At 39.0% G+C, this 21,478-nt stretch overlaps 1 protein-coding gene across 4 annotated transcripts in view; it reads left to right on the top strand.

Moving 5' to 3' along the window:
• Positions 1 to 21,478, top strand: part of TSPAN12 (tetraspanin 12) — a 61,414-nt gene that overhangs the window by 22,944 nt on the left and 16,992 nt on the right. For all 4 annotated transcript variants that reach the window (XM_039514167.1, XM_039514194.1, XM_039514175.1 and 1 more), the window contains one exon: positions 17,564 to 17,638. In XM_039514167.1, the coding sequence (XP_039370101.1) occupies positions 17,564 to 17,638 (75 nt within the window). The remainder of the gene's footprint in view (positions 1 to 17,563; positions 17,639 to 21,478) is intronic.

Below are 21,478 nucleotides of genomic sequence, written 5' to 3'. Positions count from 1 at the left end.
ACAGATTTATTAGTCTGGCAGGAAAATAATAAAAGATATTTCTGTAATTCCTGACTGTATAATTACTTTGTGAATTATATTATTTACATGGGGAGACACAGTCTTTTGTAACTTTTTCTAGGCCGAGCTAACTCTCAAACATTAGTTATTGCATTAGATGACTTTTTAACATAAAGGGGTAAAGCATTTTTATTTTATGTAAACAGAAAAGTTGTTGACATCATGAGACCCTTTAGGTTTTTATTACATTGTCAAACTATACTTTTGCCAGAGTTTTTAAGATTTTTTTTTTAATAAAACACTTTTATTGTATGAAAAAAATCACTAATTGCTATGATATTAAGACAAAAATGAAGATAAATACACTATGAAGCCCTGTTTAATTATGTCCTAACAATACATTTTATATTTGGCTGAAAATTTGAAAAAAATCCTTTTCATTTTTTCAGACTTAAAAAAAACAAAACTGGCAACCTAGGAGGTACAGCATTTTATTTAAAATGCCAACTAAGAAGAAGAAATGGTTATAGTTTTTAATACAATCTGGAAATAAATTAATGTAATGTGTATTAAGCAGTCAAATCACATTAAATCAACCAAAACATTCCTACAGCTTAACTTGCAATATTTCACTCTCAAGAGCCTGAGAACTGGCTATTGTTGACCAGACTGATAAGGAAAAAATAAATGATATCTCTTAAGTATGCCACACTCTTTGACTAATTGTTAAATAAGCAGAGTGCTATTGTACTGCAGAGATGTGCAGCCAGAAGTCAACACTCCATTCATCAAACTAATCAGAAAAGTGATGTATCAACAGAACAAGCTTTTGCAAAACCAGATTCACTGAAAGATAAGGAAAGAAACCAGGTGTAAAACATTAACAACCTTCTCTGTCACGCTTTTATTTTTCCTTTTGAGATACACAAACAGTTAAAATGACTAAACCCAAAAATGTTTGGAACCAAAGCCTGAAATTCTTAGGCACTGTGTTTAATTGAATGTTTTAAAAAATATCTAATAACATTTAAGAATCTTAATACTTAGATTCCCCAAAACATGAATAGAATAATACAACTGAATAAGTAAAACTTTTTAATGAAGAGCCAATCTAGCAATCATTAGTAAATTTGTACCACTCTGAGCAAATTGCAGTCATTTGTTCTTGAAATTCTATTTGTAGTTAAATATTTGAAAGCTTTACAGCTTAAAATGAGCTATACACATAAACTGAACTGACATGTTTACCCTGCTTAATAACAACAGAATGTAACCACAAGATCATAATTTATCATCTTCTGTAGCTTATATGATCACTTGACAGTGATCTAAACTGCGAAAACTTTAATTTGGTTAAAATGGAGTTGGGTCTGTTTATGTAAATTTGATCTATTAAGAGTTTATGTATTTACAAATACATATGGCAATCTCTGCTCACTCTCTCTGTGTATATACTATATACATTTGCTTAATTTAACTCTGAAACTTAGTCTCTAGTATCTCGTTGATCTGACTGTTATGTAGATGTAATTTTTATTTTTTAATTTAAATTGTCTTTAATATTTATATCCATGAAAGTTAGTAGACTGTGTGACTGAAGATGTCTGTAATAAAGACAGCATGTGCATCATGAGCAGCTGTAATGTGAATTTCTTTGCTCTCTGTTAAAAATGACCAAAGCCCTGAAATGGAGATGAATACTTTAAGGAATCAGGCTTTCTATCACCTCTCTTGAGGATTTCTCCAAATCAGAGATTGCCTGTTGTGATAGTATCTGTGTGGTTTTTGTAGAATGGCCTGTTTACCACTAGGCAGTGAGATGAGACTACTAAATTAATTTCAATTAGGTTTGATTGCTCCCCATAACATGAAACAGCCAGTTATTTACTATATAGCATTCAGCTGATGCAGTTTAACAGCGCTAGTCCTATAATGCAAGCCTTGGCACAATGAAAGAATGACCTTTTATGCTATGAATTTAAATCAGTGCCATTCTAAAATTAAACAGATATAACTTTTAGATAATGTTTTCACCTCTTAGCTCATCAAGCAAGTAAGTCCAGTCATTCACAATTTAGTGCAATACAACTTTGTTTTATAGCCTGTTTCCTTTGGCATTTCAGTAAAGGAGCGAATGTATGAAGTAAAGGCAAATGAGAAACAATGTTAACAAGGATACAGTGTGACTTCAACTTTTATTGATGCCCATGGGAATTGAAGCACTGATTGCTTACTAGAGTAGCCCCTAAGAGAGCAGACTAGTTTCCTGTGTAATGTAGAATGAAAGATGCTGGCATTTAAAGATTTAGGTCTGAATTACACTGTTGCTGGATCTAGTTATAAAAAAAACACTTGAAAGGCATATGATTTAAAAAAAATACTCAAATTGATAAATTTGTGGGAGGAGAATATCAGGATGCGACAGTATGTGTAAGGCACGTAGATTTCACTAATTTTTCTTTTTTCAACCTTACGTGTCTTCTAAACTAACTTACGTCTCATGTAAGAATTACTTTTGTGTTTTAGTTAAAAATGAAAATCTTCTCTTTCTCTTCCATATGACCTACACTGAGAAGGAGATTTTCAAAGGCACAAAAAGCATTTAGGTGCCTAACTCCCCATGTCTTTCACCTAACTGCCCTTTGTGCCTGGAAAATCGCCCTCTGAAATGATGGAGCTTGAATTGTGGGTGTTTTGTTTGTTTGTTTGTTTTTTAAAGGGGAGGAGAGATAAAGAAAGGGGATACTGCATATAAGCTACTAGATTTATAAGTGGGAAAACTTCTTAACAGGCAAATTTAATTAATGCATCTGACACTTATGCAAGGTCATATCAATTTGGATAGCATTAGTGGCACAATCTTTACATATAAAAATTAAAATATTTTTGTATTTTTCAGCTAAAACAGTATAAATGGGTTTCCCCTTAATATCAAGCATGCAGGTCATCTTTTATTTATATTTTTTAGTACAAGGAATATATTTTCCAGTATAATGACTCTCCATTTTCTATTGTTTTGCAGGATGGTCCTATGGGTAGGGAGTTAGCCTAGGGCTCTGGAGATCTAGTTCAGTCCTCTGTCCTTTTTTGTTATTCTGCTCTAGACTCTCTCCAATTTGTCCTTCCTAATTGAAATACTTTGCATTTATCAGTATTGAATTTAATCTTGTTGATTTCAGACCATTCTCCATTTTGTCAAGGTTGTTTTGAATTCTAATCCTGTCCTCCAGAGTACTTGCAGTCCCTCTCAGCTTGGTGTCATCTGCAGATTTTATAAGCTTACTCTCTACTCCATTATCAAAGTCATTAATGAAAATATTGAATAGTATCAGACACAGGATTGACTCCTGTGGGACCCCCACTAGATATGCCCTCCCAGTTTAACAGCAAACCATTGATAACTACTCTTTGAGCTCAGTCTTGCAACCAGTTGTGCACCCACCATATAGTAATTTCATCTAGACTATTTTTCCCTAGTTTGTTTATGAGAATGTCCTGTGGGACTGTGTCAAAAGCCTTACTAAATTAATAAAAGGAAAAGCTATTGGAAACATTTTGATACATATTAGGGTTAATCTGTTTGCTGATAGCATTTGTCACAAACATGGTGGGAAACTGTTTATCCTCCAAACAGTATTTATTAAGACATTTTCTATGCAGGCAAAACACTTGTTTAACAGCATGTTTTTAACTCAGTTATGATAGAACCAGGATATAATCTGTTTTGCCCCTATCCACACCAGCCAAACCAAGCTGTGTAAGAACTGGGTTCAACCACAAATGAGTTTAACTATTGTTAAACTTAGTTGTTGTGTAGATGCAGCCAAATGTGCCCCGATAGCAGATAAGCTCAAAGGATTGTGTTCTATATTGGTTTTTATACCATACTCATCACTGTAGTATCTGAGCACTTAGCAGCTTAAGAGAAACTGTAGCCATGACCTGACAAACACAACTGGAGTATGAACCGGTGTTTTATGTTGCTTACTTTGGAACAGATTCTTTTACATCCATACAATTCCATTTAAATCAGTTGGGATGCCTAGGTGTTACAGAGGATTGAATTTGGCTGTTTATTACAATGTAAGAAGTCTACTATAATGACAAATGTGGCTTTCTCTGGATGGAACTTTTGTTCTCTATGGAAGTTACAAAAATCTATAGCAACACCTGGCTCTTTGCAGCTCTCCTTGCTCTTGCCAGCATGGGTTAGTGAGAGAGTCAGCCTCTTGATAATTGAACTTGAGTCTGTCTTGTGGCAGCAGGTATTGCTGTGGTAATAGAGGAATCCATTGTGACCCAAGTACAGTACTAACAAAATCACAGCTGCTCCATTACCTTGTACAAATATTTGGCACAGGAATTTTGTTATTTACAAACTCCGATGATTTCATTATTATTAACCAACCAGTGAAAGAGAAAAAATAAATAACTGACAGAGGTACTTAGCATTGGGTCTGTAGAGTTTAGCATTAGACAGGACAGAGACTGGAGTTCATCATTTTCTGATACCATGGCTTTCATCAGCTTGTTTGTTAAAACTCATGCTGCCTAATGTGTAGCTGGGGAAGTAAGGGACACACAATTTGTAAATGTCTTTCAAAATGTATTCTTCAGTGTTTTAAACTATAAAATTACTTTTGTGGTTAACACATTGTACATTTCTCAAGCTGATTGGCCTATCTTTTTGAAAGATGGATTTAAGTGTTTTTGAATGTTGTAGTATATAATGTTTATGGGAAGCCAGATCTGTTGTTGGCGGCCCATACCCCGGTTGGGGTGACGGGCATGAATGAATGAATGATGATCTGCACCTAAATTTAAATTCAGATTAAAATAAGAATTATTTGTATTTTAGAATATATATATATGTAGCTTTTACTAGTTTTGGATTTTTTAAGTCTGACTTTTCTTTTACTAATTTTTTCCTTACAAGTTTGCAACATAGGTTTTTATTTTAAACCCCTGTTGTTAAATACTTGTTACTTTCTGAAATAATTCTTTTTGGGCTAACATTTTCCATATGAGGCCTCATCTCTAAGATAAAGTTTTTGAGGCGATGTTTGATTGAATAGAGTTTAGATATTTTTGTATTAGAATAGGGTGGAGAGTTAATTATTTCCTGTTCTGACAAGTGTTTTTCATTCACTTTGGGTGGACTTTGACAAGTTAAACAGCAACATTAAAGAGACTCATTGCACAACCTCGCCACAGGGTAAAGCTCATCTGTCCAGAAGCTTGAGCTTTCTCAGGGGCTGGCCTGAGACTGTGGGCTGAATTACCACGGGAGCTAAGGACCATCACAAACGTCACTACCTTCTGCTGTAAGTGCAGGACACATTTCTTTGTCCTTGCCTTCATAAACGCATAACAACATGTGTTTGTGGGTGCGCACGCATGCACATTCATGTATCACAAATGGTAGAAAGTGCTGAGCATCTTATGGAGCTACTGGGAATCACAGCAACTGCAAGTATATAGGATACAGATGATGATACACTAGAGCTGTTTCAGTCACCCATATGGAACCAACCAAAGAGAACTGCATCTGGGTCATAGAATATCAGGGTTGGAAGGGACCTCAGGAGGTCATCTAGTCCAAACCCCTGCTCAGAGCAGGACCAATCCCCAACTAAATTATCCGAGTCAGGGCTTTGTCAAGCCTGACCTTAAAAACCTCTAAGGAAGGAGATTTCACCACCTCCCTAGGTAACCCATTCCAGTACTTCACCATTCTCCTAGTGAAAAAGTTTTTCCTAATATTCAACCTAAACCTCCCCCACTGCAACTTGAGACCATTACTCCTTGTTCTGTCATCTGCTACCACTGAGAACAATCTAGATCCATCCTCTTTGGAACCCCCTTTGAGGTAGTTGAAAGCAGCTATCAAATCCCCCTCATTCTTCTCTTCTGCAGACTAAACAATCCTAGTTGTCTCAGTCTCTCCTCATAAATCATGTACTCCAGCACCTAATCATTTTTGTTGCCCTCCGCTGGACTCTTTCCAATTTTTCCACATCCTTCTTGTAGTGTGAGGCCCAAAACATCAGGGGGCAGCCACAAAGACTTCATTGCCAGAACCATGTGAGAAGGTTGGCTAAACCAGATGGAGACATCTGGGTGCCAGCAATGGAAATATCTGTGTTAGGTTAGTTTAAAGATATGAAGGACAGTGGATACAGTGGGACTCAATTCTGAAAGGGTGCTGAGTAACTCCCTCTCAATACCCATTGAAGCTGGGGACTGAGGATGCTCAGCATCCTGTAGCACTTGAAAAGTAACTGTATGGAGAGGTAGGGATTACTTTTCTGTACAGAGCTCTGACTATGCAGTGCTGTTGACATAACTCCTGCCCCTTGGTCAGTAAAAATAGGCAGCTAACATAAGGACCTGTGTATTCTAGTGGCGCATCTCCCACCCCCTCCAGAGGGGCAGGCGTGCAGCTGGCAGGAGTGCCTAAATCCTCCTGCAAGTGATCAGGATCTATGCAAGTGCATATGCTCTGTTCATCCCACCTCTTGCAACTAACATCAGTCTTGAGCGCTCTGTTACATAGTGCCTGGGCAGAGCAGATGCTCTTGTTCAGGACCCTATTGCCCAGACTGTCCGAGAGGGAAGAGCCATCCAGCAACCACTCATAGCCAGATGGCTACGCAGGAAAATGGCTCCTAACTATGGCAGCAGGCATAACAGTGTGAAATGGCCACCAGCATAGTGGCAGTTATTGTACATCACACTGGACTTTTCAGCACATCTGTGCAGTAGCAAACAGCCACACGCCTGTCTGTTGGTATTGGAAATGGCTGCACTTTCCACCTTGTGTTTCTATCAACAATGTATAGTGTGGTTCTAGCTTTGGACACTTTGAGTCACTGTGACAACTATTTGTAAACTGTGGCCATGGACCCATAAAAGCCAGGTGAGGGGATATTTTGTCTGCCCTATGTGATATGCTTATCGTCCCCTGTAACAGTAGGTTTAGAAGGACTCAGGGTCTAGTCTGTGTCTAGCTTGGTAATTAGAGCGGAGTGAATAACTGATTTATTTTTTTGGTTTGCTGGCCAGTCTGAACATTAAAAAGATATATATTTTGGGTTGACCTGAAAACAAAAATGTCCAAAATTTTTGGTGCATCAAAAAGTCTAAAAAAAAAAAAAAGGATTCAAGTCAAATGACACATTTAGTTCAACCCCAAGCAAAATGTTTTGTTTAGACTTTTGAGCATTTTTTAAACTTTTTTTAATTTTTTAAATAAAACGGAAGGACATTTTAGTATCAAGGTTGTTTGAAATTGAAAATTTGAAATATTTTGATTTTTGGAAAATTCTTTTAGTTTTTTTCTGACCAAAACAATTTTTGATAAAACCAACAGTTTAATGTTTCCGTATCACTGAATCGGTATTTTGTGCCAAAAAAGTTTCAGTCAAAAAATGTCACCCAGCTCTATTGTTAGTACAACTCTAAGGCTGGAGTGAAGCTAGCGTCACTGCTCCAGCTATGCATTCCTTTTGGCAAGTATGGAATGTGGAATGATGTCCTCTCAGGCTGGCCACACCCTTTTTCCTGCCTAGCCTTGCCTTTTCCACCAGTTGCACAGAAAGACACACCTTTGAGCTAGTTCTTCAACCCTGTGCTGATTGTGCAACAGCATTTAGTTCACTTCTTTCTGGGAGACTTGCCTGGAATCAAGGAACATTTCAAGAACCTTGGGGGTGCATGGGCAAAGGGCACCCTATATCAATACTGAATTGGTCTGTTAATCAGGGGAAAGAGGCTTTTGTTACTCAAAGAAGCATTTTTGTATGAATTGCCTTTGTGTGAAAAAGGAAAAATCTATTGAAAAGAATAATTTGACAAATTGGATTGTGCAAAAAAAGATTATTAGTTTTTAATACAGATCCTATGATACTGAAAGGGAAAGAGACATTATTCTGTAATTTCCTCAGGGCAGGGGGACTGTCTTCAACTATGACTTGTTGAATTCTTAAACCTGATCTTGCAGGACACTTGTGCCTGCATGAAGCTCCATTGACTTACAGTATCTGAGCCTTAGTTAGTGAATAATAATAATTGTTTTAAGGCATTAATCTAATGCCTAAGTGTTTATTAATTTCTTCCTTACCATAAAGGAGAGATGGTAAAGTAAATGTTGGTAGCAGAACAAACTGATGTCTCATAGGAGAATATGAATGGGGGGAGCTGTTTACTCTTTATAATGAATTTTGTGTTGGTCTAATTAGAAAAAGACACTTAATAATGGCAAAAGGACTAATCAGAAAAAAAACTTGGACAAATATATCTGAAAATTAAAAACACAGGGATACTGATCTAACTACAGAAAAGTAGTTCTGGATTATAAGAAAATGAATGGTAATAGTGTAATGGAGTTGTGAAAACTTGAAAAAAAAACCCTACTCTTGTGTAGAATCAGGTGGTTTTGAAAAGGACACAAGCTTTAAATGTGCATACTGATAGAACTTGGTAAACGGAGACATCTAAACTCTGCAGATATCAGATAATTTGGCTGTGGAGAGTATTAATTTTGAAGGACAGAATGGCACTCTGTGGCCTACATTGTGAATTAGTAAAAACAACGTGGACTCCTTGTGGCACCTTAGAGACTAACAAAGTTATTTGGGCATAAGCTTTCGTGGGCTAAAACCCATTTCATCAGATGCATGGAGTGAAGACAGTAAGCAGAATATATATTATAGCACATGAAAAGATGGGAGTTGTCTTACCAAGTGGGGGGTCAGTGCTAACTCCCATCTTTTCATGTGCTATAATATATATTCTGCTTATTGTATTTTTCACTCTATATGTATCTGATGAAGTGGGTTTTAGCCCACAAAAGCTTATGCCCAAATAAATTTGTTAGTCTATAAGGTGCCACAAGGACTCCTCATAGTCTCTATCAGCAAAAACAAACATGGCTACCACTCCTAAACCTGTGAATTAGTAGTTTCAGTCCACTTCCTTGTTGATATGTGTCCACATCACCCATGCAAAACATTGCCATTGTCACCCAGTGTTTGAATTAGAATGATAAATTAACCATTAATCCCCTTCAAAACAGGGTTGAGGACATAGCTGGGGCAGCATGGGAGAAGCTTTCACTGCAGGAATAGATAAACAAGGACTTCAGTTTCCTTAGCTGTTAGTCTGACTCCTTTTACAAGTAATAAATCAATGTCTGAAAATTGTACCTGGGTGAATCCTTTCAATAGCGTCCATGGCTAATTAGTTCCAAACTATAACAAAGTAACAGTGACTGCAAGGTTTTTTACTAGACTTTTCACAGAAGGGGTCTGGTTGCCATTGGTAATCAGGCATATTTTGTTGGTGGTCAAATGACGCAGACAGATGTCTGGATGGCTTGAAGAACGAGGCTGATGCTTTCAGGCTGTTAGCCATTGGGAAATACTACACATAACCTCTTAGAATGTTTTGGCATCTGTTTCGCATACCATGTACACCAGTCTTTGAGAGTTTCCTTTAAGGTTTCATTCTGCAGCTGCTTACCCTTGGAATCTCCTCTCAGCCCTTGTCCTCCTTTCTCAGCTCTTTCTTGTCATTGCTTCCATGTGCAACACATTGCCCAAAAAGGTCCTGTAAACAAGGCAGAGCCTTTGAGGAGGTCAGCTATGCTGATTAGCTCCTTCAGTCTTTCTGTTGTTAGGGTTGCAGTTTTTCTGAAGCTTGAAAAACCTGGTGTCTCTCTTCTGGTGGAAAAAACCACTTGGCAAAAGAAAAAAAATGTAAAAACAGCAGATTTTATTAAATGAAACACAAAACACAGTGTGATTCACTAATAAACATACTTATTCTTCAAATAAAAAGGCACATATTGACCCAAAATGGAAAGCTTTTTCAAGATACCACCTGTTCTCCCCTCTCTTCAACACCCACTGACAGCTGACTCCATTCATTAGCACACTCCGTCTTCAATCACCCATCCATTCCCCATTACCTCTAGGAATCTAGATAGTTCTCTAGTTTTCTTATAGTTTGCTAATGGACAGGTTTCTTGTTCTCATCATTTCATGTGATGGGATATGCTAATCATTTGTGTAGGAGACCAGATTGTAAGCCTTGTGATTCTGACTTGCAAGGCAGGAGTTAAGATTGCAAATGGGGTGAGATTCTGACCTGCACCTATAAGAGGCACAGAACAGAACTTGCAGCCCAGGTATAAGGGGAGAAGGGTAAGTGAATTGAAGCCACCTTGTGTGACCATTTAATCTTGGGCTGTTCTGTGGCTCCTGGTGTGATTTAGACAGCCCTGGGGGCCTGTATAAAGGAGTGTTTTTGCCATACAGCTAGCCCTGGCTCTTACCCAGGTGTTTCCTTTAATGCCTCCTCTTTTCACACACAAAATTCTGTCACCCAAGTTGGGAGGTGCATTCAACCCATCTAGCTGGCATGACTGGGAGTATAGTTTAGAGCCCAGGTTCTGTTTTCACTTAGTCTGGTAGCATGCCCACTTTGCAGTGAGGACACAGGGTAAGTCACTGGAGTGCTGACAGTCCTCCAAGTAAACGGCTCAGCTTACTGCAGCAGAAAGAACCATGGGATATAGCAACACACATGGGGAGTGTCCCAGAGGACACAGTGGTGAGTGGTGTGGCTGCTAACACCCAGGCTAGGCTAACCCCACTGCTCAGACCGAGGCACCTGTCACGCAGGCTAAATCTGCAGTGACGACATACCCTAAATCATGGCAGTCTCTTTGGGTTTCTCTTCCCATTCCCAGCCCAACCTGGCACCACCCCTCCTCCATTGTTTGTGAGTGGGAGTCCTCAGAAGTCAGTCTGATGGCTGTCTTACTCCGTACCGGTGCTGGGGGACCGGTATCCTGGCAGAAGAGAAGGATTTGAGAAGCTGTTTACATGGCTCTGGCCCTTTTACTGAGGGAGACTACCCCATGACACTTCCAATTAAACTCTTTAGTTAGTTTTTTATTCACAGGTTGAATTTAGATCTTAATATTTCTATATCAACAATATTTCAAATATGTTATATTCATGTAAATGGTTCAGAGACATGGTTCAAACTAAGAAAAATAATCTGTAGCAATTCGACAAAAAACCATTCAGTTGTTATGTTTTTTGAAAAAAATAAAATGAAATCTCTTCCCTCCCCCCATCTCCCTCCACAATCCTGCCTGACATACTTCAGTAATGGAGAGAGGAGTTTAGTCACCAGGGTTTCTACCTGTTGCCAGAAAAGCATAAACAAAAATCCTGGTATTGATGATCCTGTTCATTGTGAGCATCATGGGGAATGTCCAAGACAAGTAGAAATCTGTAGAAGTATGAAGGATATATTCTGTGATGCCTCTTCTGAATAAAACATTTTTATTGTGTTTCTCAATTTGTGTCAGTACTTTATATCCTCTTCTGCAATTGCGCTCAATTACAGCATGAAAAAGCCCTATCTCTGTAGGACCAAAAGCAGTGGGAGAATGATTTTATATTGTGAGGTTCTTCAAGTGCGACACATTCAGCATTAGTTACTGGCTGAGAAAAATGGGACGAGCTGGCACAAGCACCTTTAAAGTGATACAAAATGTCTGAGATTTGGTGCACAGGACAGTGATTTTTTGCTTGCCAATGCTATTCTTGCATTTGCAACTGAATGATTATTATGACTAAGAAAATACTTGTTCCCACAATGTATTCCATGCTTGTTGCTTATTAATTTAGTTTAGTAAAAGGAAGCAAAAATCATGGCACATCACAGCTAATAAGAAATTAGTTTCATTGCCCTATTTTTAACATTACATGCAGGCAAAAGGGAAAACCAGGAAGGCATATGTTTGGGGCTGTGGTGAGTTTGTGTTTAAGAATAACACCTGAAAGGTTTTTCTAGCAGTAGTTTTCAGTAAACTTCAGTGACCATTATGTATTCACAGTGAAAATTTGTGATCTTTACACTGATTCCCATTCTCCTCCCTGACACTCCACCAGCCTTATAGCAAAAACAAAATGTAGGGCATCTGAATTAGCATAAACAAAACAAATTTACTACCATCTTTCATGTTGTACTTATCTTTTACCTCTTTTTCTATTATTTATTCCCATTTTCTCCTCATCTATGTCCCAGTTTCATTGTCGTCTTATCTCCAGTCCATATTTTTCTCTGGTCTGTTATATATTATACTGGACAGTTTCTCTGCTCTGCTCAGCTTTTGCTTCTGACTCTCCGATTCTATGCTCTGGCCCTGGTAAAGTTTAGGGCACCCTGAGGGCTGCTGTAACTTGTACCAGCTGAATATGGTCTCCTATGGACTTGGGATAGCTGAAGTGCATTGTGCTCTGGCCACTTTCCTGATATACCACCTGCACCAGAGATTGTGGGGAGGGAAGTGTAGCAGTTGGCTATGTTGATTTTTTACTAGGACTGTTGGTTTAATCACAGTTAACTCGCACAATTAACTCAAAAAAGTAATCGCAATTAAAAGAATTAATCATGATTAATTGCACTGTTAAACAATAGAATACCATTTGAAATTTATATTTTTGGATGTTTTCCTACATTTTCAAATATATTGATTTCAGTTATATTATTATTTTTATTACAAATATTTGCACTGTAAAAATGATAAAACATAGTATTTTTCAATTCACCTCATACAAGTACTGTAGTGCAATCTATTGTGAACGTGCAACTTAGATTTTTTTCCTTACATAACTCCACTCTAAACCAAAACAATGCAAAACTTTAGAGCCTACAGATCCATTCAATTCTACTTCTTGTTCAACCAATCACTAAGACAAATACGTTTGTTTACATTTACGGGAGATAATGCTGCCCGCTTCTTATTTACAATGTCACCTGAAAGTGAGAACAGGCATTCGCATGATACTTTTGTATCTGGCAATGCAAGGTATTTATGTGCCAGATATGCTAAACATTTGTATCTGAGATTTCTAAAGATAGATACAGCACTCGACCCAAGGTTTAAGAATCTGAAGTGCCTTCCAAAATCTGAGAGGGACGAAGTGTGGAGCGTGCTTTCAGAAGTATTAGAAGAGCAACACTCCGATGCAGAAACTACAGAACTGGAACCACCAAAAAGGAAAATCAACTTCTGCTGGTGGCCTCTGACTCAGATGATGAAAATGAACATGCATTGGTCCACACTGCTTGGGATCGTTATCAAGCAGAACCCATCATTAGCATGGATGCAAGTCCTCTGGAATACTGGTTGAAGCATGAAGGGACATATGAATCTTTAGCGCCTCTGGCACGTAAAAATCTTGCGACGCCAGCTACAACAGTGCCATCTGAACACCTGTTCTCACTTTCAAGTGACATTGCAAACAAGAAGCAGGCAGCATTATCTCCTGCAACTTTAAACAAACTTGTTTTGAGAGATTGGCTGAACAAAAAGTAGGATTGAGTGGACTTGTGGGCTCTAAAGTTTTATATTGTTTTATTTTTGAATACAGTTATTTTTTTGTACATAATTCTAAATTTAAGTTCAACATTCATGATAGAGATTGCACTACAGTACTTGTATTAGGTGAATTGAAAAATACGACTGTTTTTTACAGTGCAAATATTTGTAATAAAAATAAATATAAAATGAGCACTGTACATTTTGTATTTTCTGTTTGTAATTGAAATTAATATATTTGAAAATGTAGAAAACATCCAAAAATATTTAAATAAATGGTATTCTATTATTGTTTAACAGTGTGATTAAAACTGCGATTAATTGCTGTTAATTTTTTTAACTGCTTGACAGCCCTAATTCTTTACATCTGCTGGAGACTCCCCAACTTGAGGGGGTATCCCCAGCATGGTAGTTACAGGAAATTTCTGTTGCTTTGGTGCCTCCAGAAGATTTGTCCTAATGTCTCCTCCCTTTGTATCTCTCCCCATCTCTGTTAGTCTGGAGCTCCCAATGATGACTTTCTCTTTCTCTTTACCATCAGCTGCAATACTCAGTTTCTCTCATCTTCCCCCACCCCTGCACACCCCAACTTGCTTTGTGCACTGAAAGTGAGCAGAAAGGAGGCTCTTCAGAACTCCTGAGTCCTCAGTTCTTTCCCTCTGTATGTATCCCCCCATCCCTGGGGCTGCAATACTGAAAAGGCAGGATTCTTTAAAGCTCCAAAGGGCACTTTCACTGCAGCTGCCTATCCTGAGCGGATGGGGAGGAGTTGAGTGCACACATCCATCCATTGCTGCACAAACTATCCAGCTACCTGTGCTGTGTCCAGGTATTGTCAGGGCTTCCTTCTGTTGAGAGGCAGTTCCTCTGTTTAGCTGCTGCATCTGCCTGTGCCCAGTCTGCATTAATAGCTCAGGACAGGAGTAACAGAAGAACAAAGTACTGCTGCTTGTTAGCATTCATGCTGTACTTCATGGGGGCTGAGGTTTAGGCACTCAGGCCTGGCACTGCAGCACACCTTTTATCCCTTTCTTTATGGCATATTACCTTAAACAGAGTACTTTCTTCCAGTATTTTAGTCTTTCAGCTTCTGTCAAGGAAACAGAGCTTTTCTCCCCTCAGATCTGATGATGGAAACCTCATGGAGTCACAAACACAGCTCTTGGACCAGATTCAAGATTAGGAACCATGTGAACTTTATGGAGATTTCACAGAACTGTAATAGGGAGAAAACTGGTTACCAACCATATAGGAGAGAGACGTGTCAGAGTTTTGAGGATACCTGCTAGTTCAGAGGTTTCTGATTCTGTGAGTATTAGATGATTTGCACTATTGATTATCGATATAGAGGATGGTCTTTGCAGAAAAGCAGAAAAAACCTTGGAAGGAACCAAATATTATAGAGAGTAATGTAGGAACTAGAACTGTGGGAATATCATATGCAAGAGTTTCAGAGTGGCATAGGAAGAGCATGATCTTTTCTATCGGGGGAATAAGAGTTTTTTTTTTTCCAAAACTCAGCCACTCCACCCACAATAGCAGGGAAGAATTAATTAAACCTTTGTTGTGGAAACCAGATTCTTGTAACTGACAAAAGCAAGAGTTATTTTGCTTCTTGTGAGAAGCTGCATTTATTTTGGAATTCAGACTCTACTGGGAATTTGTTTGGGAACAGAGAGGTAGGAATTGTCGCCAGCAACGATCTGTGTGGCTTGGTAGATGAAAATTATGGGAAGTAAATTTTAAATAATAACTACAGGAGTTTTTCACACAACTTCTGTAAGAATTTTTTGTTTTGGAACTCACTGAATTCAGGGAGAGTTATAAGATTCCCCCAAAATAGGAGGAAGAAATTGAAGCACATCTGTGGTTGTAGAGATACTTTAATATCATTGCAGTAGTTAATTATTGCAGTATAGTTATTTTGCAAATTAAGTCTTCACACGTTGTGTCTCTTATTTTCTTCTCTCACCTTTGTGACCAGAGGATGGACTTCTTAAGAGAGAGTCAAAAAGATTGATTCTGAAAGATGCTGAGTGCCTGTAGTTAATCTTAATCCAAATGTGTCATTTCTAGCTTCCATTTACTTTCCTTAGTGGCTTCTGATACTTTCTTTAATGGAATTTCATGGTGTAAATCCTCTCCGCCACCTGTCCTAAATCATGAGAATGAGCTAAGGGTTCAACACCACTGGTTTAGCTCCCACTTTTTTCCCCTCACTTTCCTACTGGCTATGAGACAACTTGAGAAGTTCATATAGTTTATACTTGGTCATAATTTTTAATTGTATTTATTTTCTTGGCTTTATGTCTGCACAGCAGAGAACATGTCTCACAGCTGAAGTTTATAACATTGTGCAGAGAAGGTAAGAAGAAATGGTTCCCTGCAAAGAGTGCCTACAATCCAGTAGATCAGATATGAAAATGAGCAGGAAATGGGAGATTTCGAGATGACTGAGTGGTGGGGTTTGGCATGTGTCTTATTAGTTCCACAGTGTTTTTATTCTATTTCTTAGAGCTTATCTACACATGGATTGTTGTTGATTAACTCCATGTATAGACTCACTTACTCTAGAACAAGAGTGCCTTGTTTCTGTTTAGTTTATCCCACTTACAAAGTGGACAGTCAAAGCATTCTTATTCTGGAAGAAGGTTGGCATGCTTATCCTAGGAAAATGAAGGCTGAGAAGGGATAGGATTTCTCTCTATAAATACATTAAGGGGTAAACAGCCAGGAGGGAGAAGAGCAATTTAAGCTAAAGGACAATGTTGGCGGAAGAACAAATGGGTATAAACAAATGGGTTGGCAATTAGAATTCAGTTTCTAACAATCAGAAGAGTGAGATTCTGGAACAGCTTTCCAGTCGCTCCAGAGTAGTGGGGACAAACAACCTAATTAGCTTTAAGATGGAGCTTGATATATTTACGAATGGATTATATGACAGGGTTGCCTGTGCTAGCGGGGGACTGAACTTGATGACCCAGCAGGTCTCTTCCACTCCTAATGTCCTGTAAGAGTGTCCAGACATGGAGTTAATCAGGAACTGTTAATCAAGAACAACTCTACATATAGACAAACCCTTATGAGGTCTGTGTTTCTTTGAGAAGGAACTAGAACTTGAAGACCTATTGGAAAGAAGCAGGAGGAATTGGTGTGGTGTGGGCATGGTTTTCTAGGTCATTGTGTCACAAAGCAGTGGATTTCTAACTCCCCCCTATAAAATAGGCAAGTGGGAATGGCCCTTGGGAGACAGGGATCTAAGGAGCTAGGAGGGAAGAAGTGGGAAGGGAAGTCCTAAGAACAGGCAAGCTCAGGGGGAAAACTTAGTGGGAGGTTTCAGTTGTGTTAATTGTTTTTGAGTTCCAAATAAAGCCAACTCTTAGAAAGGGTGTGAGTTTGGAAATGGAGTCTTTCTGCTCTGTGGCAGACAGGGAGGGACTCAGCCCATCTACATGGAAGAAGGTACCACACAAAAGAGTGGACGAAAGGTACACTTCAAATAAAAGCAAACTGAACTAACTTAGATTTACAGCAATTGCATATCATGCAGAGTCTTGCCTTCTGTGCAGCTTCATACCACAAGTTCACTGGTTTATTTGATATTGCATACAGTTTTTCTTAATATTTTATTAACTACATAGACCTATAGAATTTCCTCCTTGCTACAAACATTTTGAAGATTTTTTCCATCTAGCATGTTCATGTTGTTAGCTCTACTTGGGTTTTGGTTGCAACTCCTCTAGTTATTCTAAATAAGGAACAGTGGGAAATGATGAGTTTTGGTGTGTGTGGGGAACAAAAATATTAGCCTCTTTGGAATTGTTTCTGTGTAAAATGTCATGATAGTCCTGTTCCATGAGGTAACTTGGAAATTAATTCATATTCCCAAGGCAACGCTTGACATATTTCATATTAAGTCAATTAGAAATAAACCACATTTATTTCACCTTGTCACATTCTTTAAACATGTTTATAGCAAAAGGTAAACTTCAGGGCTTATTTCATGAATCATCATGCCTTAATACTTTTGGTTTCCACTGTCTTAGTTATATGAAAAATTAATGGTGTTCTGAAGTGTTTTAAAATTACTTACTTAATAGCTTTTTTAACAGTGTTAACTTCATTGTAAAGATATAACTAAGATTTTTCTGTGTTCCACAGTATTTTGGAAGTTTGCTTGTGATATTCTGTGTTGAACTGGCCTGCGGTGTTTGGACCTACGAGCAGGAAATTATGGTGAGTCAGAAAAGGAGGATACATTATTAAATAGAAGAAAACAAAGATTTTCATTAGCTAGCTATTCTCCAACTGCTGTAGTGTGCATCTTTGGTTATAGCTTTCTGTCAGTCTAGTATTAACTTCAGGCATTTTGGTTTGTATTAATATAGGGAATTCTGGGAAACCAGTTCTTTCTAAAAGGATCCAGTCTGAAATTTTCTCCCTATGAGGTTCCCTTAGGTCCTGTTTTATTTATTGCTTAGACAAGTTCCCACTGAAGTCAAGTGGGAGTTTTGATTCAGTAAGGATTGCAGGCTTAAGTTCTGTGTTTTGAGGGGATTTGGAAGGGGGTTGGTCCAAGACTCTTTCACTTTGGCTAAATCTTGCTGTGCTGTATTGTAAACAGACAGTGCATTCATTCCATAAATGACTTACTGCTTGCTGAGGTCATTAATAATTAATCCTTAAACTATAAATGCCTGTGTTTTAATGTGAAACATGTCTCAGCTATAAAACCGATTTCTGTAAACTTCTAAGGAGGTTTTATCACCAGCCTTTAATTTTCAAACTGGAGACTTGTATCCATTATGAAGGGAAATGGCTAAATACTGAACAGAAAACAAACTATCATATTATCCTGCTTGCTCCTATGTCGTCTTGTCTCGTTTTCAGTTTGATACCTATTTATGAGCAGAGTGACAAATTTCCTCCAAGCTGCCAAGATATGCCCATGACACTGGTCTTGTCAACAGCAGCCAGTGTGTAGCAATTATACTGCAGTAAAAAGGGAGGGAGCTCATTTGGTATTTGTACAGTACTGGAACCAAAGGAATTTCTGGCAGATCTGCGCTCTGAAATTATGTGGCAGCATTTTGAATCAGAACTCATTCCCTTGCTATACAGATTCCAGAGCGGTGTTTTATGCTCCTAATATAACATCATTTAAATATATCACTTTGCTTAAATGTCAGGTTGCATTGATATGATACATTTTTTAAATTGGGAAGGTAGATCGTAGGTATGACTCATCCTCTGGCCACAGCCACCATTCTCAGGGGTTCTGCCAGGGGTGACAGTTATAACTAACATCCATGGCTCTAGGAGGCATTGAAATGATCATCCTTCAAGTTCACCAGCTATACCCTCCCCCCGAGCCAAAATCATTCATCTTTCAGGATACCCTAGATGGGCCAGGCTCCCTGCTGGATCTGGGTTGTGGGCACTTTGGCCCATTGTGACCTCATCCCTCCAGACAGATATTCTACTAGTGGGACCCATAACTCTAACACTAGCAGAATCCAGCATTGCCTGGGGCTGGCACTTGTCCTACCATAAGTTATGGCATCAGTGACTTAAAAAACAAAAATAAGAAGTGATAGATCCATCAACCTCTAGGGAATTTTGTCCATCGGCCTTGTCCCATTCCCTAACCAGGTCAGAACCAGTCCAAAGATTCACCACCCCCAAGTTCTTCCACATCTGCCAGGGAAATTCAGTAATGTGGACTGTTAGAATATGAATAAATAGAACTAAATATCTAATCTGAGTGTTGAATGTTCGAACTGGTTAAAGGGGAGACTACACCAGGTCATACTGAAGGGTGAACTGTCAGGCTGGAGGGAGGTTACTAGTGGAGCTCCTCAGGGATCGGTCTTCAGACCAGTCTTATTTACTGGTAACATTTTTATTACTGACCTTGGCACAAAAAGTGGAAGTGCGCTAATAAAATTTGCAGATAGCACAAAGTTGAGGGGGATTAACAATACAGAGGAGGACCAGAATATCATACAAGAAGATCTGGATGACCTTGAAAACTGGAGTATTAGAAATGGGATGAAATTCAACAGTGCAAAGTGCAAGGTCATGCATTTAGAGGCTAACAAGAATTTCTGCTATAAGCTGGGGACGTATCAGTTGGAAGTGAGTGTATTGATTGATCATAGGATGACTGTGAGCCACCAATCTGTTGCAGTTGTGAAAAAGGCTAATGCTGTCCTAGAATGCATCAAGTGAGATATTTCCAGTAGAGACAGGAAAATGTTAGTACCATTATATTGGTGAGATCTCATCTGGAATACTGTGTGCAATTCTGGTCTCCCATGTTTAAGAAAGATGAATTCAAACTGAAATAGGTCCAGAGAAGGATACTAGGATGATATGAGAGTAGACTCAGAGCTTGGCTTGTTTAGCCTCACCAAAAGAAGGCTATGGGGAGATATGATTGCTCTCCATAAATACATCAGAGGCATAAATATGAGGAAGGGAGAGGAGTTAGTTAAGTTAAGCACCAATGTGGACACAAGAACAAATGGATATAAACTGGCCAGCAACAAGTTTAGGTATGAAATTAGACAAAGATTTCTGACCATCAGAGGAGTGAAGTTCTGGAATAGGTTTCCAAGGGGAACAGTGGGGGGCAAAAAAACCTAACTGGCTTCAAGACTGAGTTTGATCAGCTTATGGAGGGGATGGTATGATGAGACTGCCTACAATGGCATGTAGCTGATCTGCAACTGCTAGCCGCAAATATCTCCAATGGCTGCTGATGGGACACTAGATGGGAGGGGCTCTGAATGACTACAGAGAATTCTTTTCCAGGTGTCTGGCTGACGGGTCTTGCTGACATGCTCAGGGTCTAACTGATGACCATATTTGGGGTTGGGAAGGAATTTCCCCTCGGGACAGATTGGCAGACACCCTCTAGTTTTTTTGTTTGTTTTTTTTTGGCCTTCCTCTGCAGCATTGGGCATGAGTCACTTGCAGATTTAAACTAGTGTAAATGGTGGATTCTCTGAAACTTGAAGTCTTTAAACCATGATCTGAGGACTTCACTAACTCAGCCAGAGATTAGGGGTCTATTACAGCAGTGGGTGGGTGAGGTTCTGTGGCCTGCGATGTGCAGGAGGTCAGACTAGATGATCATGATAGTCTCTTCTGACCTTTAAAATCTGTGAGTCTTGATCTCTCTCTCTCTCCCCCCTCTCTCCCTCTTCTGTGCTCTCACCATTTTGTTTCTTTTCCTTCCTGGTTACTTTCTTATTGCTCTCTTTTCTTCTCTCCCCATATGCCCCATTGTTCGTTCCTCTGTCTTCTGTCGTTGTGATCCTCCTGCCCCCATTTGCCCTCATCTTACTACTGCTCACACTGTGGGGTAGGCCAGGAACACTAGTCTTGCAGGCCCTCTACTCCGAAGTCCTGCTACTGACTGTCAGGCTCTGAGACCTGAAGCAAAGCACTTCAGAACCCAAAATGCTCTTCAGCTTGGTTCTACAATATCTACAGGTCACTTCCAGGGGCTGGCCCATCCAAAGAATGCAGAGCATGCAGGCCCTTTGTCTTCCACACTGGGCAGCGAAGAGACTCCCTAGAACTCCTTGGGGGAGCCCTGCTGCCATGTTGGATTCAGTTTATAATGAAATCGTAGGAGCCCTTGGTGAGCTTCAGAGAATTAGTTAGCATTAGTATAGGGGTGTGGGTGATGCTGTTAAAAAATGTCAGTGAGGCATAACCCCAATACTATCCCAGTTTGAGTCCAGTTTGGCATATATATTAGTCTGCCAAAAGCATCCCTGTATAAATAGTTTTGCTTCCAGCTTATGATAGCTCTCAGAATGAAAAGTGCCTTATGACTAATTTCTTCCATCCACAAGATTGAAAAGCCAGAGCAGGTTCTCAGTTTACTTGAACTTCAGTCAAGACTTGATACTTGTTAGAAAACTAGTAACATATTAATGCAAGCGAAAATTAAACAGCAGACAAGACCATAGAGAACTTTCATGCTCAAAAATCAAACCATGAACTTGAATTCTAGTTTACCTACACCATACAGGAAAGTGCCTCTCAAGGAATGAAGCCACG

The sequence above is a fragment of the Mauremys reevesii genome, linkage group 1 (assembly GCF_016161935.1).
Source record: "Mauremys reevesii isolate NIE-2019 linkage group 1, ASM1616193v1, whole genome shotgun sequence".
Lineage (NCBI taxonomy): Eukaryota > Metazoa > Chordata > Testudines > Geoemydidae > Mauremys > Mauremys reevesii.
The sequence above is the reverse complement of the archived record's forward strand: the minus strand, read 5'-3'. Positions and strand labels throughout refer to the sequence as shown.